We start from the raw sequence: 27,406 nt of genomic DNA on the forward strand, positions 1-27,406 counted from the left end.
CAATTACCTGTACATCTCTATTTTTTTTAACTCCCGCTTTTCCATTTCTCTATTTTTCCTGTTGAAAAGACCTTTCTTCTTTTCTCCCGATAACTTTCTCGTGCATTTCTACTGATTACAGAGTAGCCCTATATGCCGCATTTTTCTCTTCGGTAGCAGCACGACACACGACACGGTCATACAATGGGTTCCTTGGTGCGTCACCTTTAGGTGTTATTGTCCATCGTATTTCCTGGCCATAATACTGGTCTTGTATTTTTCAATCTACCAATTCGTAAACTGCACGTTCTCTAAAACGAGTGCGAACATTCCAGGCGCAGGACGCCAACTTTAGAGGGATTTGTTTTTCTTTTTCTTTTCTTTCTTTCTTTCTTTCTTTCTTTCTTTCTTTCTTTCTTTCTTTTTTTTTTTTTTTTTTTTTTTTCATAGTATAATGCTATTTGGAGGGATGGGTTACTAGCCCAACCTAAGTTTTAAACGTTCTTATGGGTGAACACGTGACACTTGTTAGCTCCCTCACTACCTCTAACGGGTGTTAAAGGCAGCTCCTCAGATGACACCACGCGGAGATCTGTGTCCACTTCAAATGAAGGAGGGACCAAGATAAGTCATGGGCTTTGCCATGTTAAAATCAGTTAGGGCCGTTGCTTGGCATCTTTCATCTCCTACATCACCCACAAAATTTGCGGCACAAATCAAGTTCAAATGTTCATGTTCAAATCTAGCAGAGAGCAAAATCAAATGTGAAGTGTGTTGAAATTGAAATAAACTGACCTCATCTGTTCTAAAAATATAACTATCGCTCATTTACTCAAAGAGTGACACATCCTTATAAATCCAGTTTCGAGAAAAACGCGTTGAAAATTGGCTTCCCAATTTAAAAATATTATTACATAACAAGTAAAAAAGTATCAGTCGGCTTTGCCGACAGAGATATACCCTCAGCTTATGTGAATTGAAACTTCCATCTACGGACGGATCGGCACTATTGTTGAAATTTTGTTTGGGATGTACCATAAGGAGAAGATCGATAGCGACCATTTTAGAAGTTAAACTAAATTTGGACAAAATATTAGGAGATCGAACGTTTGGACCGAATTGGTGGAATTGGTGTATACCAATTTAGTGAAATTTTTTTAAATATTGGAACTGAAACTATGTTTGGACACCTTTTGGACTGTATTCTCCAGAAGTATGGACTTGCCTTGAAAAAAATTTATAGTCGTAAATGAGGCAGCGAATGCAAGTTGCTTCAACAAAAGTCAAAGTGATTCGAGAGCAGGTCTTAAAGTCAACTTATCCGAAATTTTGTGCGGGAGGTACCCGAAGGAGTGGACAAATATAGTCCATATTCAAACCTGATATGCATATGGTAGATATATTAGGATGTGTAAAGTATGGACCAAATCGGTCACTTCCTTTTAGAGTTATCGTGCGCACAATTTTTCCGAACATTTGTGGGGGGAGGTACCTGAAGGAGTGGACCGACATGGCTTATCTTCGAACTTATACTAAGTTTGGACAAAATATTACGAAGGCAAAATTTTGGACCGAATCGGCAGATCCGTTCAAGTGTTATCTTGCGCTCCAACCACTACACACAGTGTCATAGGGGTTTTTTTCAACTTTCAAGCTATTAGCTCAGGAGGTATGGACTTGCTCCAAATGAAACTTGTACCGTCGTATGTGGGGCGGTGAATACAAGTTGTTACAACAAAAATCAAATCGATTCGAGAGCAGGTCCTAAACTGAACTTTTCCGAACTTTTGTGTGGGAGGTACCCGAAGAAGTGGACCGTTTAAGTCCGTATTGGAACTTCATCTAAGTCTGGTAGAAATTTCACTATTTGCAATGTATGGACCAAATCGGATGTTCCCATCAAGAGTTATCGTGCGCACAAATTTTCCGAACATTTTTGAACTTTTGTGGGGGAGGTACCGGAAGGAGTGGACCGATATAACCCATCTTCGAACTTAAACTAAGTTTGGACAAAATATTACGAACGCCAAATTTTGGACCGGATCGGTTAATACGTTCGAGAGTTATCGTGCGCTTCAGCCAGCCAGCACAACAGACAGGCGGACGGACAGGGCTAAATCAACTCCAAATTGTCTGAAACGGATTTCGTCCAAACATACTTGGGGTCTAAAACCATTATTTCGATGAGGCACATTTTGCCCTCAGCATAAATGCTGAGGGTTTAAAAAATGAAATAACTACTTGAACCATCTCTTGTAAAGAGCTAGCCAGATTTCAGTGCTACATTTCACTGCAAGATCAAGCATGATTTGAAGTGTTTTAGTGTTTCACAAACTGAAAAAAAAAATTTTTTTGATGATTTATGCCAAAGACCTAGAAAATAAGCTGTAAATCGTTGAGTTTTAGAGATATCAACATGAAAATTTGATACAAGATAAAGTAGAAGTCGTACAAAAAATAGAAACTGTCAACTCAAAAAAACGATTTTTTGAGTTATGCCACTCTTTGAGTAAATGATATGTTTTTAACTTATTTGCTAAATTCTAGTGGATAGAATAACTAATTATTCAGTGCGCCGCGGTCTTGCCAAAATAATGGGTTAGTATGTAAGTTTGTAAGTGAAAACCAAAAATGACCAAAAATGATTATTAGGGTTTTAATTAAGTAATGTGATTTTTTGCTGGGTATTGTTATTGGTTATTAAATATGTACGAAAATAGCACATTCTCAATGCTGCTAATCAATCATAATCGAAGAGGCATATACGATAAAATAACTTTTTGTTAATACCCGCTGAAATTATTTAATTAGTAAAAGTTCTATTTTAATGAAACAGTATTTCTCATTTCAATACCCTTTTCGAATGTGAAAAGATACCCAAAAATATTTTTAAACTGAATATTTTTATAATCCCAAATTTGATACAAGATAAAGTAGAAGTCGTACAAAAAATAGAAATTGTCAACTCAAAAAAACGATTTTTTGAGTTATGCCACTCTTTGAGTAAATGAGTGATATGTTTTTAACTTATTTGCTAAATTCTAGTGGATAGAATAACTAATTATTCAGTGCCCCGTGGTCTTGCCAAAATAATAGGTTAGTATGTAAGTTTGTAAGTGAAAACCAAAAATGACCAAAAATGATTATTAGGGTTTTAATTAAGTAATGTGATTTTTTGCTGGGTATTGTTATTGGTTATTACATATGTACGAAAATAGCACATTCTCAATGCTGCTAATCAATCATAATCGAAGAGGCATATACGATAAAATAACTTTTTGTTAATACCCGCTGAAATTATTTAATTAGTAAAAGTTCTATTTTAATGAAACTGTATTTCTCATTTCAATACCCTTTTCGAATGTGAAAAGGTACCCAAAAATATTTTTAAACTGAATATTTTTATAATCCCATTGCAGTTTATAAGCTGTAGAAATAAGGTTAATGATTCACATAAATTTTACATTTAATTTTGTATATTATTTTAATACATGCAATTTATTGAATACAATTCGCATAAAATATGTCTCAAATAACTTTGCAATATAATTTTTTAATTTGTACAATATTTTAAAAGTGCTTTAAAAATAATATCTTTTAAACCATTTTGCCATTAACTCATGGTAGAATAAGAAAAGGTAGCAGCAATACCCAGCTGGGCTGTAATGTTAGTGTCAAATTCCATACGACATTTTATATATTTATTTCTATGTTCGATGTATATTAGGGATATATATTTTTTGAAGAACAAATTCATTCATCAGAAAAAAAACTATTTCCCATAAAGCCTCCTTCATATCATTGACATGTAACCTCCTCCAGGTCCGAACGACATGCCGCACACTAAAAAACCGCTTATAGAGGCGGTACAATATTTGTTAATATGTGTGGTATTTTGTTAAACTTGAAAAGAATAAAGCCCTAATAAACATGTCCTTTTTTGTTTTCAAAAGCAAACGATTGAAACAGCTTCTCTTTTTTCAATGAATTACCAGCGACCCCAAAAAATTTTGCAAGAATTCTGCTTTCTGCGAGAAATTATGCATTTAGTGGAATGATATGCAAAAATTCAAATTGAAAATCTAACGAGTTTCCATTCATGTTTTTCAAAATATTCAATCAAATGTGAAAAATTATTAGTTTTTTAAATTCCAATAATTTATAGACATTTCCTTATTTTGTTTACATGTACGTACACTAACGTTTACAAACAAAAACAAATTTCTATGTGGTTGTTGTTGAGTTGTATTTGTTGTAGTATTTACTTTACCTGGGGCTGGATTCTTGTTCTATGAAAATTTGAAATGAAAAATATTTCCTTTATAATTTTTTTCATTTGACAGTTATCTCCTTTATAAAAGTTTTCATTTCACATTTTTATAGAAACAGAATTGAGCCCCTGGTTTGTGTTTGAAAAATTACAATTCTAAAATTTTCTCTAAATTCTAAGAAAAATTATTCTACCCGATAAAACCCTAACGAATGTTAACATGTATGTATCATTCTCCTATAATCATTTTTTAATTAATTAACAGATTGTTCTAAACTTTCGCTTTCTACAATAACAAAAATTAGTGGTGATGGCAACTCTGTTTCTGTTTTCCTATATCTCATAAAAGTGCATAAATTCATTAATAATAAACAAAAAATCATAGAAAACAAAACCTTTCATTATGGATTTAGTGGGCGTAATTGTTTTGCGATAACAGAGTGGTTTCGGTTTATTTATTTGCTTTTTTACAAATTCTTAGTATACTGTGTGTAAAAGTGTGTGTGTGGCACGGAAAGTGTGCCCGTGACTGTATGTGTATCTTATCTTCTGTGCGCAACACGATATCTTACCAATAACAAAATTCACACTAACCCGCTTCCCATGAAAAAGAACGCTTACTATGTGTACCATAGTTGGCTGATAATACGGTGTTGGTTGGTAGAGGTCCAAAAAAAATTAACACTAAGAGGATTTCATAATTCTAAACGAGTAAGTCAGTCAGTTAGCCAACATTAAATGAAAACGATTGTGCCTATCTGTATCTGTATTCCAGATGCCTATGACACCATGGAAACATCATCGGAAATGGAATTCAAATCGATTACCATCAATCATGGCCAATATAATATGGAAGCCGATGAATTTAAATTGGTTTTCATAAATTCGGCCGATTCATCATCGTGTCGCGATGAAGATGAATTCGAAGAAGATAGCAGTTCAACCACCTCGACTTCTTCGACCCACAACTGCAGTAGCATAGCCATAGATGATTGCGATTGGGATTACTTTGAGCCATCGATGATCAGCACCAGTATTACAAAACATGTCCTCTACTCACCGTGTGGTTCCCCGCTGGTGACACGGCGCAGACATTCGCGCGATTTAAAGTCCAGCGATAGTACTGCCTCACCCATGGAATCACCTTTGATGTATCGCAAACAGTTAATGTTTTGTCCACGTGTTAGGGAAAGTGACACTGGAACAGATGAGGAGTTGCTAATGCAAGGTGAAAGCTCAAGTTCTGATGGCTATCTGACACGATCATCGACATCAGCAGCCCGCACCCAACATCAAATGAGTATGAAAACCCGTATTAAAACCCGATTCTTAAGTAAGGAACAACATCATCAAAAACATCATCGACTAAGTTCCCCACGCAATAATCAACTGACGGATGGCTGCAGCTGCGGTGCTGCCAAGAGCAATCAGTCCAGAAATGAAGCACCTCCACAGAATCCAACTACAATGCAACCTCAGTATGTGCCAATCCCAGTACCGGTACCCATACCCGTGCCTATGTCAGCCTATCCCTATTGGAATGCCAATGAATTGTCGCCGCAAATTCCTCCTGGCCTACTGGCCGAAGATACTGACCAAAAGGACTTGTGTGCCTCGTTGCAAAAGTTATGGTGCTCGGCACAAAACAGTCTGCCCAATACGAATGTTGTGAGTACAAATAATTTGCAAGCTGCGGCAGCAGCCGCCGTGGCTGCCACATATCAGAAACTGGCTGGCAGTGGCGGCGGCAAATGTGTTGCAGGCTTTAAATCCTCCGCACCCGATTTAAGTTCATCCACCTACTCACTGGTGGGTATGACACAATCGCACTGTTCCACCTCTTCCGGTTATGGAACCAACACCACAACCGGTGGCAGTTTGGAAACCTTATTGAATGTTGAAAAGCTTACAGCTGCTGGTGCAAATGACCACCACCACCTGAACAACCACCATCGTTCTCAATCGACTGATAAAACATATGTTGTTGGTAAACGCCATTCACTGCTCTCTATGGCACCACCACCACAAGCTCAACAGCACATGGACGAAGACCAAAACCACCACCACCACTACGATGGATACCCAAGTCTGACAGTCCAACATGAATGCGATGTTATCGATGACTCTGGCCTCAAGTGTATGCCAGCTCCGAATTGCTCAGCATTGTCAGTTGACGATATACCTTCGTTGATTTCAAGTCGTGCTTCAGCTCCAACAGAGACGGTACAAAAAAGTGGTATCGACGTCGTCGACGATCAAACCCTTTCGGACACCACCCAAAACGTTAAACGTGAATTCGGTCAATTCGGTGACAAAATATCGGTAATTAGTGAAGTCCTCCACCAAGAGACGGACACCAATTCGATTTGTGAAAATGAAATTGCAAAAATTAATGCAAATTTTTTGAAGGAGATTGGCGAAACGACAACGACGAATAGACAAATTTTAGCAAACAATTCCGAACAAATCGTTGTAGATTTAGAAGTAGAGAAGAAACAAGTTTGCGGCCCAACAAAAACTACTACCACAGCTAACAACAATAATAATAATAGTTGTAGCACCAGCACCAACAACAACAAAAACACAGACAACGGCAAAGACCAGAAAATATTCACCACAGCTAACAGGGCAGCAATAATAGCTTTGGCCAATACAGAGAGCTCGGAGAGCCACAAACAGCTGCAGCTGTTGTCAAACAAAACAAATGACGAGAAGAGAGAACCAAACACAACGCTACCCTCCTCGGCGGGAACTATCGATAATGAAACACAAATATTGCCCTCTCATGATCTGAAACGGAAACGAGGTGGCAGTGAAAAACCCAATAATGACGTTTCCGCTAACATTGAGCAAAACAAACAACCATCGTTGTCGGTCTGTCGTAATGACGTTTTGTGTAATCGAGAAAATTATGAAAAAGCTGTAAAGCCGGTAAAAACTTGTTCCACCACCACTGCAGACAACAACATCAAATCTATTTGCCCAGATGGTTTGGTGGCAACACTGAGACAGAATTACAGCACTGCAGTTGCACCAACGAATGCAATAACACCACCATCACCACCACCACCTCAAGCAAGTCAAGCTTTTAAAGAAAATGTGAAAAATCCCAAAACAAAGGCAACAACAATAACAACAACAACCCCATCTGTGGAAAACAAAACGAAATTTGTACAACCTGCCATAGTTGTTGGTAAATCGACGAACACAACGGTAGTGCTACCAACGCGAGAAGACCTACTAGCGGAGGAGGTGGTCCCCACAACAAAATCAATATCAGTAGCCACAAATTTATCTAACACAACAACAACAACAGCTAGGGCGACAAATAACTACAACAACAATATGATAAAAATGCAAGATAAGACTGCCGAATCGAATAAAATTCCATCGAGTGGTGGTTATTTGCAAAGTGAACGCCACCATCTCTCAAATTCATCTGCCAATTCATCCGAATCCAGCGATATTTCGGAAGCTTCCATGACATCTAACAATGAAGACGGAGAGTCGAAGGAGGATGAGAACCTTACAAAGAAGCCAACGAAAAAGAAACGTTCCACTAAACGGGTACAAAGAAGTTATAACATTATGGCCGATTACGAAGAATCGGCGGCGGCGGCAAGTGATAACAATGTCACCCTGTCGTCCTCCTCCTCCTCCTCATCGGAGGATGATAAAACAAAAAGTGACAGTGACAATGAAATAAGTTCTCAGTCCAGTTCGGAATCGGTGGATACTGATGATACGGGTAACGTGGCCGATAGAAGACCGCGAAAGAAACATTTTTCAAAAGTATTTGTTGTAAATCGCCGTTCGCGTAAAAATCGTAATCTCGTAACGGGTAGCTGCAGTAGTGCCTCGTGTACAGAATCCTCATCGGATGCTAATCTTGAGGATTCTTCGGATAATGACACGGATACGGAAAGAACACACTGCGGTGTGGTGTTGCGTTGCATAAAACTCTTGAACGACGAAGATCAAGGTTCGGAATGTGAGATAAAAGAAATACGCGATTCTTTGCATGAAAGTGATAGTTGCAGTGATTCCAGTGTGCACGATTGTAAACGTGATGCAGACGATTTGATGTATGGAGAAGGCGACAGTGCGGCGGCTATGGTGGTAATGGCTAAGGCGGGAATAAATGATAACGACAACGATGACGAAAGTGAATGTGTCAATGAACAAAGTTCTAGCTCAGATTTGGCAAATTGTATTTTCGTAGTTGGCGGCCAAACAGACGATGATAATGGCGGTGTGGTGCTGCAAGCAATACGTTCACTGGAAGCCCTCCCGTCTTCCCCTCCCGAATATTTTCACTACCATGATGATCACAGTGGTGGTGGTGGCATAGTTAGCAAGAAAGTGGCAACAAACAATAGTGAAAATCATCATTGGCAACTGCCAACCACTGCTGCTGATGTCGATGCAAGTGGAGCAATTAAAATCTCGCATGATGCGCGTGTATGGACGAATGCTTCAGTGATTACGGCCATGGATAACAACAGCGCCGCCGCCATTTCGAATACTGAGGATGTGTGCGAGGAACTGCACAGCATTTCCAATGATGTAAATCGTCTATTGGCCTTAACCAAACAAAATTCAGAGCTGGAACTTAAACTGCAAAAGCTTAAGAGCGTTGTCAAAGAAATCAATCAGGATCATTTAACTGAAACCACAACAAAAACGCCAACAACAACATCTCAATCCAATGACAAATTACAGGCTGAAAGCAAAGGCATTACAAAGGTTTCCTCTGACGACAACACAGAGCATGACCAAGAAGCGGAGGAGGTGAAGGAGAAGGTTTTGTGTCAGGCCGTAGAGGTCTTAGAGGAAAAATTGCTGAATATGCGTTCTATGGTAGCGGTGGCGGATGGGGAAACAAAAACTAAAAATAAACCCAAAACCGGTAATGCAACACTTATGACCAAAGAAAAACCAAGAAATCCAGAACAACAAAACAACAGCAGCTACAACAACGACAAACACACTGAAAAGCTAGCCACGAAATATGAGAAGGAAAAAGTGGAAATACCTGTCAAATGGAATAGAAGAAACAGCAGCTCTGAAGATAAATTACTACCACAAACAGTTACAGAAACACCAACAACAACTGCAATGAATGACCATTTGGACAACTCTACTGCCATGGCGGCGGCGACGATACCCGATACAGGTTCTTCTTTGGCCAGTCAACGTGACAACGACGAAGATTTCAAAGTTAACTACGTGCATTACGATAATGACGATGATGATGAAAGTGATGATAATCATGACGTGGAAGACGATGATGACGCACATGCCGACGAAACTGTGTGTGAAACAAAGAAAAACCAAAACAAACCAATACCACCACAACGTGATACCTGTAAATTCAATGCAGAACAGGTACAGGTAAGGCAACCACCAGCTGCTGGTACTACGGTAGCTAATGAATTAAGCCATAAACAACAAAGCTATACGGAAAAAGAACACGAAGAAGAACCAGAAGCGAATGAAGAAGTAGAAGAAGAATCCAACCAAGCGTGCAAAACAAATGAAATGCTCCGCCGCGACTGTTATTATGTTACTCTACAACAGCATAGTTCACCTCCCGTTTCCAGTAATTTCACAGAATATTTTATGGACTCATTAGAGACGCCTACCAATACCACGCTTAACACTAATACAACAACTACTGCTGCTAATCTACCATCATCACCTCGAACAGGTAGTAGTAAGGTGGGAGAATCAACAACAGAGCACCACAAACAGGTACTCACGCCAAGAGAGCCATTGTTGCTTACCTCAGAGGTGAGCACATCGCCAGTGTGCTCAGAGATCACAATGCCTTCGTTGGATAATGTCACGATGACGATAATGCGCGCAGAGGCTCTGACTCTGCAAGCAACAGTTGAAAATGAAATTTTAAACGAGAAAGACGGTAGAAGTTACGATCGGTTTGTTGACATCGAAGACGGCCAACTCAATAATAACAACAACAAGAGTGCGATACGCAAAACAAAAGAGCAAAACTCCTCATTTACCCCCAACAGCCCTAGTTATAGTGAACCACCAGCAGCACCCAGCACAACAACAGTTGGCTATTTTCGTAAACAACAAATGAACGACGAATTGGGCCACAATAAAAATAAAGATAACAACGAATATTATTACCACCTCCAACAGCAGCAACAACAACACCATCAACGTCAGTTCCAGCAACCCGATACCAAGGAAGTATTCGAAATTAACAACTTCAACAGTTTTGACCACAATAGCAGCTTTGAGGAATGCGGTGACGTTGACGTCGATGTTGATGTCAACGACGACGACGAAGAAGACGTATTCGGTTTTAACAGCATTAAAAATAATACAATTCGCCACCGATCGAACAAGAACAACGGTGTCGACGACGATCTAGATGAGGAGGCTGGTGTCGCAACAAGTGCAAGTGAATTGTATCGTGATACGCGAACGGGCAAACCGACGACAGCAACAACAGTATTAACCTCGGCCGCATTAACACCACCCGCGAAATCGACCAAATATCGTAGTACCCATGTTAACAATTCGCCAAATACATTGTCGGCCAAATATCGCAGTCTGATAATGATTACGAAAGATCAACAAGAAGAAGAGCAAAACAAAAGTGCAAATTTTGCCAATCGATCAATAAAAGTCGCACCATACGACGCGACGGCGACACGTGTCGGTGAAGATAACGGTAACATTAGTGAAACAAGTGAAGTGTTTTTAAAACAAATGTCAAATAGAACCAACACCACCACTCAAAGTGATATCAATAATGATAACAACAACACAAATATAAATAATAACAAAAACAACAACGAAAGTGATAATCTGAATGAGTCATTAGCCAATTACCAATTGAATCTAAACCCCTCATATATGCAAGAAAAACGACAACAACAACAACAGCATTCTGACCACAATCAGAATAAAAATGTTAAAAGTGAAGTGTTAGTGTCGACGTCGCCTGCGTCATCGGTCGATTTACTAAGAGATCAGCAGCGCATCACCACCAACTATGACGACGCTGAGCGCGATTTTGATTCGTTCGATGCGAATGCCAATGTCTTTTCGTTAGCAACAAACGCGGAACGTGATGAGAATGGTATGGCAGGATTAACACCGTTGAAAAAAACTGTTTGCCTTGAAGACGGTCTTGCCGATGACGATTCATGGGTGGAGGAACTTAGTGAACACGGCGATGCAGCCGCAACAGAACTGGAAGTGGCCGGGGAAATGGAAGGAGGTGAAGAAGAGGAGGAAGATGAAGAAGACGATACCACACCCACAGCAACAGACTCGGAGGATGGCGATGATCCCCACTCGTTGGGTATGTTTATGGATCGTGAGGCAGAATTACGTGGCTACAATCGTACCGCCATCGATTTTACCCTTCACACCATTGTCGAGGAGAGCTGTGAAGAGAGTGAAGTGGCTTCGCTTCGAAGTCACACCGATGAAGATGATCTAGACGATTTGGAACGTAAACGTCAGAGAACCCTCCAACATCATCATCGTCTTTCAGCCTCCGAACTTGAGAAATATTTCTTCTTTGGGCTGGGCGATGGCAAGGTAATGAGTTCCATTGATACTCGTGGCGAAGATACTGCCTCCGATGTCAGCAGTGTTTACTCAGAGGGCCTAGATTCATTGGGTGTACCCGATGAACCCATCAATGATGTTGGTCAAGCCGCCGATTTGGCTTCTTCCCGTCTGGAGAAATATTTCCTCTCGGGATTTATGGGCTTTAATGCCAATGAAAAGAATGACTCCGATGAAAGTGGCAGTGTTGGTAGCGACTCTGAAGGTCATCCCAGTCCTAGCCAAAGAAGGAAACGTTTGTGGCGTGCCCGTACTACCCCAAGATCTCACAATTCCTCGCTGGACAATCTACTTATGGATTCACAATCCAATGAGATGCTTGAAAATACACTGATGCCCTCCAACAATAGTCAGGATATTATTGATTCTTCCGAATCGGAAGCCTGTGATGAAACTGTTCTACACATTAGCAGTGCAAGTGAAAGGACATCCGAGGGTACCGACACCATGAAACGTAAGAAACAATTAAGAAAGCGCCACGACTCATTGGATGAGAAGAAATTACAGCAGGATCCCAGCGTGGAGGATAGCAATAAAGCTGCTTCCTCCTCCATCAACGAATGTCGGACTCCGACACCCGGTTCCATGCAAAATGCTCAATCGAAAAAACAACAACACCACAGCAGGGATAGTGGTTTTGTTGGCAGTAATGATGACCTTCTGAAATCTCCGGAAAGTGAAAATTCACCCTCCTACAGTGTGCGTAATAAATCGCCCAACACTTTGGAACAAATAACAGAGGTAAATGAAAAACTGACAGCCCCCATACCCACGGTTCGTTTGAGCGTAGCAAATGGCGGCGGCAACAGCAGCACATCAACACCCTCCGAAACCATCAACAAGAAACCCACCATGCCTCCTTCCACATCATCGTCGTCGAATTTGGTTCGCAAGGACAGCTTTAACAATTGGAGTTCGGACGAAGAAACCAATCTCATGATGAGTAAAATGCGTCAATTTTTCAAGACCCTCGTTGTGGCCACAGCAAATGCCCAACAACAGAACTCGGCCAGTAATTCCAAGTCGACAACTCCCAATCAAACAACACCCATATCGGTACGTCGCATGAAAGCTCGCCCCGCTACTCTGGCCTATTTCGAAAACGAACTTACCCGTCTCATGAAAACGGTACCGGGAATAAACGATGAACAGGTGCGCGAAATCGTTGAATATTTGAGTAGTGAAGATACATGGTCGGATTCGTATGATTCCTCGGATTATACCAGTTCGGATTTGGAGGGCAGTAGCCAAAGAAGAAGTGAACTGAAACAACAAATATCAGCCAGTTGTCAACAAATCATCAACAAGTTTGAAGTGGATGAAGAAGGTGATCGTGGTGATGGTGGATTACTGGATGATGTCAGAACTGTAAATCCCGATACAGCCATGGTGTATCAAAAGCTTGTGGCATCCATTTCTAAAATGACGATTGAAAATCCCACAACCTCAGCAGCTGCGTCGAACAATGTTGTTGATCAATCCAAAGCAAAGACTACGCCATCGGCCCCAACCGAAAGTGTTCTAGGTGGTGGTAGCACAAAACTGGGAACAATGGAGGAGGATCGCATATCTACTGGTAGTACACGTAGTACCGAGAGATCGCCTCAGTTATTTGCCAGAGTTATGCAACACATTGGTACCCGCTTGGTTGCTCTAATGCACGAAGTAAGCAGCGGCAATGACACGCATGGTACCAATTCGCCCATGCCCATGCAACGACACAATCAGCACAAACGTTTGCAGGCAAAAATATCCGCTACCACCACCGAAGATGAAGAAGATACCCCTACTGAAGACAGACCGTCAACTGGTAACTCTAGAACAACCACACAGTATTTGCATCCATCACATGCTTATGCTCAACACCAACTCTACTCCAGCACATCGTCTCGGACGAATAGCTATGCACAGGACGATGCCTACAACTTGGCACGTAGCAAATCACACGACCTGTTGCTTGACTCAGCCTCTTCCTCGCTGACAGCAACAAGTACCAACAGCACGGGCAGCAGTGGAGGCGCAAGCAATGCAGCGCATCACGTTGCCGCCCACAACCGACCACATCATCATCAGTCCAGCAGCGGCGTTAGCGATACCGCCGGCGAGGAGTGTGGCGTGGCCAGTGACTACGAGCGCTTTTCATGGCGCGGCAGTTTTGAATCGGCATTACTGGCTAATGGCGATTCCAGAACAAAATTATCTCAACTCGACCGTGACAACTCATCGTCTGCGTCCGCTTTGGCCGTTGCAAAGCGTCGTTCTGCAGGTGACCTGTTGTTCAATCATAAAAGTCTGAGTCGCGAGCAATTAGATCGTGTGCGTTCCTGTGGCAGTATCGGAGGTGGTGATGAGCATCATCATGTCCTGGAGTCCTCACCCACCAAACCATGGCTATCGAACTCCAACGATTCAAAGGATGCACGACGTTCCAGCGTACCGGACGCCATCTACGAGACAGATTCTTCATCTTCGGATGATTGTGAACCATTTGCCGGTACACGTTCAACATTGCCACGCAGTCTCATGGGAGTTGCTCAAATGTCGACCACAAACTCATTACCTCGCCTACCAACCACCAATACGGCGGCAGCAAGTGCGGGTGTCACCAGCAGCAGCAGTACATCGTTTATCAGTAATTTGGGTGCGCCAACATCAATAGCAAGTTCAACATCAGCACTGCCCTCAGGTGTGTCAGCAACTTCGACCCCTATTTCTAAATCGCAAAACGCGTTGAACTACACGCCCACAAGCAGTAACAACAATAACAATGGCGGCAGTAATAGTGCCAAGAGTGCACGCTATCGCCCGCCAGGCCTAAAGTCGCACACAAACTTCAGTTCAATTAATGTTAAGAAATGTACGCAGGCACATGCCCAACAATTGCAGCAATTCTTTAATCCAAAGCGTGATGCACGGAAACGTTTAAATATGTCCATGGGTGAGCAAATGTTTTTTTTTTCTTCATTTTTATTTTTTTAATTTAAGTTTTTAAGCTGAGGGTGGATTTGTAGTTTAGGTTTTTGTTTGCAGTTTGACCACTCTTTTTTTTTTGGTAACGTGTTGGTCATTTGCGTTTGAAAGGTAGATTTGTTTTTGTTTGTGGAAAAGCCAAATTAAGGAGTGTCCAGTAAAATTTATAAATTAATATGACCAAAAATGCTGTTAACGCACATTCGGTTTGGTTTGTTGATATCGAGTTTACTTAGCAAATGCAATTTATTGGTATCAGCATAAGGTGTAACTCGGTACACGCACAAATGGCTTGGGGGAAATGAATCTGCCGTCATCAGACAAGCTGACTACTGACTTGAGTTTTGACACATTTTCGTTTATAAGGAAAAAGGTACAAACTGGTTTATTTGTAATGGTCGGCAAAAAAAGGGGTCAACAACTATAATCTATTGTCTGAAACTATTTATTTATCGAAATAATAGCTAATTTATTTCATTATATTTCAATGGCAAATCGACCATCACAAATCAGAGATATAAAAGCCAAAATAGTTTTCAGACAAAGACAAGGTCGCCAAATGCCTATTCACATTCATTTCCAACCTATTCCATAAATCGATATTTCGTTCATGAAGTTTTTCGGTATGATAAAGTTTTTTAAAGATTTTCCTAAAAAATTTGCAGATTTCTTACTTTTTGAGAAAGTCATTCATTTATCTTTCTATTAGAAATCAAAATTATAAATGGATATTAGATTTCTTCAAAAACACATTATTACCCCAAAAAAAGAAACGAAGACCGACAAAAATTCTAAAGAAAAATTTTGAAATTTTTTTACAACCCGCCGCCAGCAAAAGAAGCCATTAAATTTCTAATTTCAAAGTATTTAATCAACATAAAGACAAAGTAAAAATAAACACATTAACGCTTCTCGTCATACGTGAGCAGAGTTTTGCTGCTGAGCTGGACGGCAACTTGACCACAAATGTTGAAAGCAATACTTGGAAATTCCGCTCAGACAAAAATTGTTTAACTGGTCAATAAATTGTCTTAGCACTCATTTCAGAGTCTCTCACAGCTGATGTTCAAGGGGATTTCTTAGGCAGTTGTTAAAATAAGAACTAAAAGAAGAGTGGTAAAAATAACAAAAGAAAACAAGAACTAACAACTAAGTGGTGGACGGACAGCATAAATACGCACTTTAACTGTGGCACATTTAATAAAGCAGAGTACAAAGTTACTACTCCAGTCAATGAAACTAAACAAAGATTTGAAAATCTTAAATGTCAAGCCACAACCAAAATAGAGTAGTAGAGACCAAAGAAAAAACAAAATCAAAAGTATCTGCTTGTAAAAATATTTGAAATCACACAAAGGTGTGACTGGCTGGACTCATACTTACTCTCTTTCTCGTAGTTAGTAGAGCTATGGTCTAACTGACCAAACAAACGAACGAACCGAACCATACATAAGAATATAATCAACTTCAATGAAAAGAAACAAGAGCAACAAAAAGCAACGAAAGATAAGGAAAATAAAAGCAAACAATCAAGGTCAATTAACTGTTGACCATATTAAGCGGATTTACTTATTTTATTGTTACCTCAACGCTCTCCAAAACAAAGATATTGTTTGGGCCATTCATCAGTCACTGAGAGGGGTGCCAAAGAATTTGCAATTATAACTCAGACATGTTTAGTACGCTATAGTCATTTCAATATGCATTATTTTTTTACAAATTTTAAATTAGTCATCAACTACCAATGGATTGTTTAATTCCAAGATATTAATTTTGGAACTTCCAACTAAAGCCATAAAATGTATCACATTCTCAATGAATGATAGATGATGTTTCGTATAAGATGAATATGTTTTAAGTCGTGATTTTAAAACAATAATGTAGGTATGTGCATATAAGACCATCAAAAGCAAAAATTATAACACGGAAATATTAAATATAAGTTTACATTTCGAAATATAGAATGTTCTGTTTAATAGATACATTTTTAAATGAATGAATGAATGTCTACTATTTTCGAAATTTTTACCATTTTTTCTTTATTAATGTAAAAAATACTTGATTCAGGATCTGAGCAAAATTAAAAGCAGACGCACACAGAATGTATTTTGTATGAGCAATAATTTTCTATGAGTAAAATTTTGTATTTTAAAAATTTGAAAATATATGTATATTGTTGGTGTAACAATATGTTTTATGCCATTAATGCGCCTGACACAAAATATATGGTTGAAACAACAATATATATTTTCCGATTTTTAAAATACACTTTTTTACTCATAGAATATGATTGCTCCTACAATATCTCTTCTCTGCGTGCATGTAGAAAATCGTTAAATTCGGCCGGTGCAAACTTTTATACCCTCCACCATAAAATATTTTGAACTTTTGGTGGTAGTTAAAATCTGAAAAAAAAACTAAAACCGGGAAGTACCTTTATAAGCGTCTATACCAAAACGTGGACCGATATAGCCCATCTTTAAACTTGACCTGCCTATGGAAAAAAGACAATCAGGTGTAAAAATATAACGTTCTAGTTCGATTATTGTGGACGCTACAAGGGAGCCGTTCGGACTCGGCGATAAAAAGCAGGTTCCATATCATTAAGCCAATATTAACCGGCGTGCGCTTATTGTAATTTAAATGACATTTTTGGAAAATATATTCTGTCAAAATCCTCTATTATAGACCAGAGAAAACCTAAGATGTGGAAAAATAATCTTAAAATCCATATTATAAACCTGAGATTTTTTAAAAAATATGAATATATTTAAACAAGAACAAGAAAAAACATTCAGTCAGAGCCGAACTTTCCCTCCACCATAAAAAATTCTGAACTTAAATGGTGTATGTAATTAGTTTTCTGTTAGGTGCAAAAGTTGTTCGACCCCGGATACCACGGAAATTAGATCAGAGAGTGTATCTAAAATTGTTTTCAATCTGTTGGTACCTTTATATATACCAAAAAATGGACCTATGTGGAAGATTTTTGGTGGTGGAGTTTCGGGATCTCTGAGAATTTCAATTTCAGCTAAAATCCTCAAAATACCGAAAATTGCGTAGTACTGTTCTATAGGGGCTATAGCAAAAAATTGACCTATGGGGACAATTTTTTGTGGAGAAGTTTCGGTCAAAAATTGTAGGTCAAATCCTCAAATACCGAAAATTGGGGGTACCGTTATATTGGGGCTATACCAAAACATGGACCCATGTTAACGATTTTTGTTGGAGAAGTTTCGTGACCCCTGGGGACCTCAAATGTCAACCTCAAGTGTCAAATTACAGCTAGTTCAGTTAAAAATTGTAGCTAAAATCCTCAAAATACCGAAAATCGAGAGGTGTCGTTATATGGTAGCTATTCCAAACCATTGACCTATATTGACGATTTTTTTGTGGAGAAGTTTCGGGACCCCTGGGGACCACATCAAATGTCAAATTACAGCTAGGTCGGTCAAAAAATGTAGCTAAAATCCTAAAAATACCTTAAATCGGGTGGTACGGTTATATAGGGGCTATACCAAAACATGGACCCATAATCCCATCTTCGAACTTGATCTGCCTATGGTGCAAAATTTTAGCATTCTATTTTTATTATTGCGGAGTTTGAGTGATTGAGTGATGGTCCCAAATGATTAGTTCCATGTGTTACAAACATAAACACAAACTTAAACTATGGTGGAGGGTATAAAAGCAGGATCAGTTGACTTTGCTGTTAACTAAATAACCTCAGACTAAAGGCTGTACAGTAGGGTGAGGCGATTTGTGTGGAAGGAAAAAGCCTTAATGAGCCCTTCGCGTTTCTGATTCCTGGGATTGAACTGAGCAAAAAAGTCCACTGGACCATATATCTACCGTGAAAATCGAGCCTCCCGATTTTGACTTTAAGTTTTTTATTGACAAGCATTGTAGCCAAGACAGTGTATAAAGAAGTGGACCTAAATATTGGGACATTTCGGGACCCATACCTCAGGAAGTTATGCCTTCTCCCACCAATTCAACACGATCCGATAAGTGACCTTAAACTGGATTAAAGCACAAAAGAGTTGGTGTATTCTGATTCTTAGACGTTTTGGGTCAGAATAACAGGAACCATGGACTTGTCCACGAAAAAAAAAATTATATCGTTGTAATCAAAATCACAAGAAGTACCTTTGATGAAAATTTCAATCTTTGAAATGTCTTCAAACTGTATTTAGCGAAATTTTTAAAATGCTGTGAAGGAAGTTGTACCCTCCTTCCGGTGCAACTTCCTTCACAAAATAGTCTATAATCAGGCAAGTTTGAGAGAAATATTACGATGTGCATTAGATCAATGTCATTTTAGTTGGTCACAGCAGGAGTTTCTAGATCTTTTGCACCGTTATGTCTATAAGCGAGGACTAACGTTTTGTTCCATAAGACGAATTAAGAATAGATTTTCAAAACACACCGATCTTCTACTTTACTTGTCTAATTTTGGATGAAATGTTTTGTGACTTCTTCTTCCATCGGAGTTTTGGCCTTTCCTTTTGGGACATATGCCGTCAAGTGGCTCGCCTTTCCATCCTTTATCCATCCAAAATGGACTTTCAAACGAAAAAAAAAAACATTATATCGCTGTAAACAGGAGCGAGGGACACCTTATTCGGTAAAAATGTCAAAACATCCTCGAACAACCCTATATAGAGCACTTAAGCGTACATATTTTTGTGATGGGAGTACGTTAAGGTGTTGTCTGACATAAACCTTCTTGGAAGTTGATGTACGGTTGGAAACATTTTTACGATGTGTAAAGTTTCGATCAAATTCCATTCAAAATAATCCTAATTCCTAATTTATTGAACTAACCAGTCATTTTAATTGGTTCTGTCATTTGAGCCATTATCACTTTACCACGATCACGCGCAATTCGAAGAATTTCAGTTGTAATTTGATTCTTTCGTTTAAAATTCGGAAATTTTTACTTAACATTTGAGAATTTCATTTTAAATTCGAAAATTTTCACTTAACATTTGATAATTTCATTTTAAATTCGAATTTTTCACTTAATTTTTGAGAATTTCATTTGGAATTCGAATTTTTTCAATTATAATTTAAAAAAATATTTCAGTTACAAATTGAATTATTCAATTTATAATTCCAATTCTTTCATTTGTATTTCGGATTATATTCAATTAAAATTGGAAGTTTTTCATAAGTAATTCGAAAAATTGTCAATTGTATTTTGAAATATTCCATTTGAAATTCAAATTAAATTCATTCTATTAATACTTTAAGTTTTTCACATTGAAAATCGAATTTTTACATTTCTAATTAAAATAAAAAATATTGAATTGCATACAAATTGTGAAATTCGATTATCAATTAAATTACAAATGTTAAAATAATTAGAATTTCAAAAAATAATTAAAAAAATTACAAATAGAAAAATTCAAACATCAAACTAATGTAAATTAAATTTCAAATGGAAAAAATCGAATTTCAAATCAACATGATTCCAATTATAAATGAACAAATTTTAATTTTTTATGAAATAATTCAAATTTCAATTAGAATTCTCAAATAACAAATGAATTTCCAATTCATTCAATTGGAATTCTAAAATTTCAAGTGAAATATTTCGAATTCAAACTGGAATTATTCGTATAACATATGAAAATGGTCTAGTGTTGACTTGCCCCCCGAAAAAATGTTACTGTCATAAAGTGAACATTTGCAAACATTTTGAAATGGTCCATTTGGGAATTTTGTATCGATGAGGCACATTTTTAATAGTATCAAAATGTAATGAGGGTAGCTGAACTTAATAAATTTGAAATTTGTTTAGAATGTACAGTTCATCAGAATATTTTGAAATTTCTTCCCTTAGCAGAGCTATAAATTCATTTCAAATTATTCTTCATTACAAAATTTAAAACATTTTGTAGCATACACCATTATTCGATATGACCTAGAAATATTGTTGTCTTTTGTATAACAAACCGTCAGTTGTTAATTGATATCATATGCGCAGGCGTAGGCGGGTCTTTGAACTGTATCTAAACTCAAACGACATATTTTGGTTTTTTTTTGTTGGCTTTGTTTTTGTTTTCAATTTTATTATTTTCATTTGTTTTTATTGATCTTTGCCATCTATGTATGACAAGAGTTGAAAAAACTCCATTGAAATTTAAAATCAATTGTAAGCTGAAATGATACTCTGTAGGGGCCAAACTCTAAATATATTTCCTGTTCTTTTGTGGGTTGATTGGTTAGCAGCTAACAGATGACGGCGGATTGAATGATTGTTTTGGTTTTTTTCTGGGGTGATCTGTTGTCAACAAATATTATGGTTTTTTATCTTCATGGCATTTGAAAAGTAGTTGTTGTTTTTGTCGTTGTGTTTGTGCGATAACATAAATAAATCAATTAATAATAATTGAAACAAGCCAATTAAAATAAGCATAATTTTGATTACAGGCTATAAATTGATAATCAGTCAATTTCTAGAAATATTGAACTTTGCTTGAAATTTTAATTTTAAGATTTGTGGCGCTTGTTGCACAACACGTGTAAGAATATTATTTATGTATGTGCTATATATGTACATAATTTGAGAAAAAAAATTAAGTAAAAAAATTAATTAAAAAAATAATGTTACAGTGTTTTATTTATAAATGCACTATAAACTAGAAAATAATGTTTCGCTTAGCCTAAATAAGTATATTCTTTTTCATGATGGAATCTCTCAAATAAAATGCTTGCATTTAAATTAAAAATTGTGACAAAATTAAATGGCAATTAACGACAAGCGTTTTATTTGAGAGATCGCATCATGAAGAAGAATATACTTATTTAGGCTAATTATTTATTTAGGCTAATTATTTTCTAGTTTATAGTGCATTTATAAATAAAACACTGTAACTTTCGTTGTTTAATTTTTATTTTTAACTTTTTAGTAAATAATTTTTTTGACCACTGAGCAAATTACCAATTTAGGCCAAAAATGTAGACACAATTTTAAAATGCCTGAAATCGGGTGGTACCGTTATATGGGGGCTATACCAACACCTGGACCCATTCCACAATTTTTGGTGGGGAAGTTTCTGCACCATTTGGAACTACAAATGCCAAGTTACAGCTAATTCGGGTAAAACATGAAGATAATATGTAGGGGCTATATGAAAAATGGACTCATATTGGTTTTGATTTCATATTTATGTATTGTCATCCGAATCTGAAAAGTGTGCAAAGTTTTAGTTCGATTGGTCAACTGCAAATGTGTTAAAAATTAGTTACTAGATTTGAACTAAACAGACAACAAAGCAAGTTAAATAAAACACTGTAAAAATTGATGCAGTTATTAGAGAACATAACAAAAAACAAAATCGAATCTTGTTGGGTGCAACGAACAAATTTGCCTTAATGGCTCAGTACGTAATACTTATGAGGCAGTCTAGCCTAACTTTAATAAAACTTATTTTAAATCAATTGACATCATTACAATCCCAGCGTCATGGTACCTTGTAAGGAACCGAAAGCCTTTTAAAAGTAACAATTTTTTCACTTTTTATACAATTCTTACCCAATCTTAATTTATTCGTTAATTCAGGAAATCAATTTCATAAGAACTACAACAAATACTAAAAAAACTTCAATTTATTTAAAAAAAAAATAATAAAATAAAATTTTAGTCTTACCTGTATTTATTTGGCCAATAATGTAAAACCTTTTTTTGGAAAATTTGCCTATAAAATTTGTGGATTTTTGGCCATAACTTCTTTTACACGCGATTGCTGTGAATTATTGCCACATTATTAAAACAAAACAAAAAAGTAACAAAAACAACAACAAATATGAATGTAGTCGTCGGTCGGCATACTTATATTATTAATTCTTTTCATAACTTGATTAATTTACATTTTTTGTTGCTGTATTTTTGTTGTTGTTTTGTAAATTATTACATTTCCTGAATATTTAATTGAATTCAAATTATAAAAGAGCGAAAGAAAAAAACCTTATGTTTGCAATGTTGTGATTACTTAATGGTTGGCCTATAAAGTTTTGCTAAAATGTACACACACATAAGTACATATGTATGTTTTTGGTAGGAAATATTATAGCCATAATTATATATGGGGAGCTTTATGTATAAACCAATAAATCAAAACATAGGCCCGAAAATATATCTGGTATGTGTATTTAGACAGAGTTTCAGGAAGATAAACTCAACCTGTGAGTCCAATGAAGCTTTAAAGCCGAAAACACAATCAACAACGTTTGAGTAAAAGAATAAAGGACCAAGGGTAACATAGTTCCAATTTGTTTATTCTTTTATCATAAATGACATAAAACTTTACTCAAACATTGATTATGTTTTTGGCATTATTTTTTTGTTTGGAGGTTGGTTATTCTTGACCATGGCATTTAAAGGACCAATAAATATTTCAAATTTCCTTTATTTCTTCCACAATACTTTAAGATTTCTTAATTTCATGCCAATACTTATAACCCTTCATAAATATTTGTTGTATGTGTGTCTGGCATATTACATTCATAAAATGCCATCATACAACACCCATATCCCGCCATTATCGTCATCATCGTAAAGAAAATATAGAGAATCTTTGAAATTTATACAATCTTTATTAAATTAACCTTTGACAGATGCCAGTTGCGGCAGCAACGGCACAAATGTCGCAAAATATCCAAAAGGGGGTGGAAGGAAAATAAGAAATACAATATGAATTGAATTTTGTTAATTGTTGGAAGTTTATGTGCAAATACTGTGACACGTTCACTTTTTTTTTCTACTCGTCTTAAAAAGAACGATGAACACTCACTCATAGAACAAGCCGTTCAAAGATCGTGTCAATATTTAAATTAATCAATTCAATGAAAGAAAATACGATGTGTGGTGTACAACATCACCCCACAGTACGATGAAAATGTTGGCAAAAATATCTTGGAATCATGCTGTGAATCCAGGCATTGTTGGACAGTCAGTTACTTCGAAAAGCTCGTGACAAAACGTTTAATCGTAAAGGAAAATACGAAACGAATATTTATGAATCTCTCTGAATAAATATAAATAATGCGGCAATAAGAAAAAAATCCGGATATAAATGTGTTGTAATGTGTTTAAACGCTGCCAGTGATTAAAAATTATTTTCGCAATAGAAAATAAGAAAATGTGAAAATTAAAAATAAAAAATGAATAACATAATTAGAATTGCATATTGCCAAAATGCTTAATATTGTTAAGAAATGGATAGAAAGCATAAACCATCAAAAATTCAAACCAAAAATCTCCAAAAACATCATTGCTGAAAAATAAATAAATGGATATGAGGCGCATTGTGAAATACGTACAAAAATGAAATGTTTTTATTTTACACAAAAATTCAAAATTGTTCTGTAAAATGGTGTGAACGATAACTCTCGAAGGTAGCAATCGATTTGGACCATGCTTTGCACATCGTATTATTCCTTCCACATATAGATAGGGTTCGAATATGGACTACGTCGGTCCATTCCTTCGGGTACCTCCCACACAAAATTCGGAATAAGTGAAGTTTAGGAGCTCCTCTCGGATAGTTTTGAAATTTTTTTTCAGGAGTTTGCCCCTTCTGCTCTTTTACGTGGGTATATTTTTTTTCGAGGGCAAGTTCAAAGTTCCGGGGATAATGGCCTAAAAGCTACAAGAAACCCTGACGGCACCAACTAAAATTGTAAATCCCCAAATCCTCGCAGGCAGTTTCTAATTCAAACTTTGCTCATTATATTATTGCATCCAGTCATGTATCAGGCTGGAATGTGGACTACATTGGTCCCGTCCTTTGAGTACCTGCCAAACAAAATTTGGGAAAAGTGCTGTGGGAATTTTGTCCTAATAATGAAAACGCGTTTCTAAGATCGATTCGATGAAAAAAGTTTCAGGCACGACCGCAATTATTAAAACCCTTTTGATATTTTTTCTACTTATAATTTTAATTTTGCTTTGTTTGAATAAATATTTATAGACAAAAATACATTTCTCACAGGCAAAGTAATTAAAAAGGTCTGTAACTTTCGCGAATTTGTTGCAAATGACACCATATTCTCTTGTCTGATAGGTACAAAAAATATAAACATAAAATTCACGAGTTTATAAAGAAAAACCAAAAACTGCAATAGTGTCAAAAGTTCCTAATATTTTCCGAAATGGCGCGATTTGAGAACAAATTGGTCCAGAACGGTTTGATAATAATTTTAAAATAGATTACAAAAAAAATAAAAATTTTAATGAAAAGCAAATATGTTGTTATAACGGATAAAATTAAAAAATGCATTACTTAAATTCAATGCATTTGGTGCGGAAACTTTTTTCGCGATAGAGAAAAAATTACACCTTATTTCATAATAGTTTTTCATGCTCTACACGGCTATGTGGTGGTATTTTCGATATCTGCAAAAAAGTGCAAAAAGTTATATCCCTAATGTACATATGTATACACATTTTTTCGGGCTAAGTCTATACTTCCTGAGAAAATGGCCCAAAAGCTCTATAAAAAATCTTGCCGGCACACAGTGATTTAGAATAGTTTTTTTTTTCTGGTCAAAAATCTGTAACTTTTGAACGGATAGAGATATTTTCTTTTTTCTTGACAGATGACACTTTCAGCTTTGTAGAGAATTTTTCAAATTTTGCATCAAAATATAAGTGTTTTTGTCTTTTTTTTTTTCCAATCTATTAAACCCCCATGAATAAACTATAAAAATACAAAATATTGCAAAAAAATTTTTTGATATTTTTTTTTAATTTAAAATTTGTTTAAAAATTTAAAAACTGCTCATCAATTTTTTCATAAAACTTTAATTTATTTAAAAAGAAAAAACATTAATTTGTGCAAAAAAGCTATAATTCATGTAGGAAAACGGTAAGAAACAGTGTTAAGCGGACGGCACGGGTACAAAAGTATATAAAGGCTGAAAGAGAACACTCTCAGGAATATTTTTGCGAAAACGAAATATTGTTCCATGTTGTGCTAAAATTATATATTTTCCAAAATGGGAACAAATTTTTAGTCTTTCGGAGCACGCCACCCCGACATCTTCCAATATTTTGATCTAATTTTATGGTTTCCTTAGTTTCAATATCCCATATACAAGTTAACAATCGGTGACGTTAAAAAATTGGGGTTTTGGCCAGGAAAATCGAAAATGACTGATGAGAACAATAACCTGCGAACTGGGCATCTGATTTGGCTGAATCTTTTCATAACGTAACATTTCTTCCAAACACACAAACAAGTTTCTTGAGGGTCTATATCGGGAAAACACAAAAACAAAAACCTACAAATTTCGAGGATTTTTAAAAAAAATGTTTACCCTGTGGTGCTAAAAATCTAATACTTCGAATTTTTGCAGAATTTTTGTCCCAATTCGGACCAATTTTCTTCAAAAAATCTAAATTTTTCAGATTTTTTTCGTATTCGGACCGATTTCTTTCTTTTAGAAAATCTAAAATTTTCTACGATTTTTCTTCCGAATTCGTCGTGAAACTCTAATATTTTTTTAGAATTTCCTTAGAAAAACTTTCCGAATTCGGTGACCTCGCCGTCCAAACACCTTTCGTACCGAACTCGGCATCAGAATCGGAAATTCTGACCAAATTCGGAAAAAATGTTAGCTAGGAAGTTTCCTAAAAAAGTTATCTTGGGAATGTATGAGGAACAAAGTGAGTCCTCTTCTGTTTCGTACTAAAAAGTTATGTGTGGGTGGCAAATTTTGCAAAATTTCCTTTTGGCTTTTATGTTTTGTGGCTGGTAAATACAAAATGTTTGTTATAAAGGGTTATTCTTTCCAAGAATTATTGGTTGTTTAATACAAACCGCTTTTAAATAATTTATCGCTAAAAGAGTAATTTGTATAGAAGATAGGGAAGAAATGGAAATTTGCACTAAGCGAATGGCACGTAAATCCAATCTATCAAATCAATCTATGAAATTATGTCATATTTATAGCTAAGAGAGGTTGTTAGTAGGCGAGGGTATTCCATTTATTCCTATCTCTAATAATAATAATAATAATAATAATTTTATTAATTTTCCCGTTTAGAGTTAAGCTTAATGATCTGAAATTATTTGCAAGTGAAAAAGGAAAGCCATGGACTCGAACCCACATAGTCACCAAATTACGTTACCTGGTTTCATTGGTGGTAAAGCAAATCTTCGGACGTATCGACTATGTAATGGCTTCTCTGTCCTAGAACTTATCGTTTTTCAAATGCAAATGTGTTTTTATAAATTAACGGATATTTGGCCGTTTTGAAATGTATTTTCTTCACAACAACCGCTTTTTGCGATGCCTTTGAAGTTATGAGTTTTGACTTTGAACGCTAACACGCCGTGACAACATTTTTTTGATATGTTTTCAAGGACGTGGGTTCAAATCCCAGCCGGGCTCAGCCTATTTTTTATTTTTTGAAATTTTGACTATGTGGGTTCGAGTCCATGGCTTTCCTTTTTCACTTGCAAATAATTTCAGATCATTAAGCTTAACTCTAAACGAGAAAATTAATAAAATCATTAAAAAAATGATCTTCGCCCTAACAGGCAAAATTTCAAAAAATAA

At 36.6% G+C, this 27,406-nt stretch overlaps 1 protein-coding gene across 6 annotated transcripts in view; it reads left to right on the forward strand.

The window, feature by feature from the left end:
* Window positions 1-27,406, forward strand: part of btsz (bitesize) — a 373,400-nt gene that overhangs the window by 317,314 nt on the left and 28,680 nt on the right. For 4 of the 6 annotated variants that reach the window (XM_073958504.1, XM_073958505.1, XM_073958508.1 and 1 more), the window contains one exon: window positions 5,025-14,801. The exons of the other annotated variants lie outside the window; for them this stretch is intronic. In XM_073958504.1, the coding sequence (XP_073814605.1) occupies window positions 5,025-14,801 (9,777 nt within the window). The remainder of the gene's footprint in view (window positions 1-5,024; window positions 14,802-27,406) is intronic. 6 annotated transcript variants of the gene reach the window in all.

The sequence above is a fragment of the Musca autumnalis genome, unplaced genomic scaffold, assembly GCF_047663935.1.
Source record: "Musca autumnalis isolate F117 unplaced genomic scaffold, ASM4766393v1 scaffold_1, whole genome shotgun sequence".
In the NCBI taxonomy this organism is placed as follows: domain Eukaryota; kingdom Metazoa; phylum Arthropoda; class Insecta; order Diptera; family Muscidae; genus Musca; species Musca autumnalis.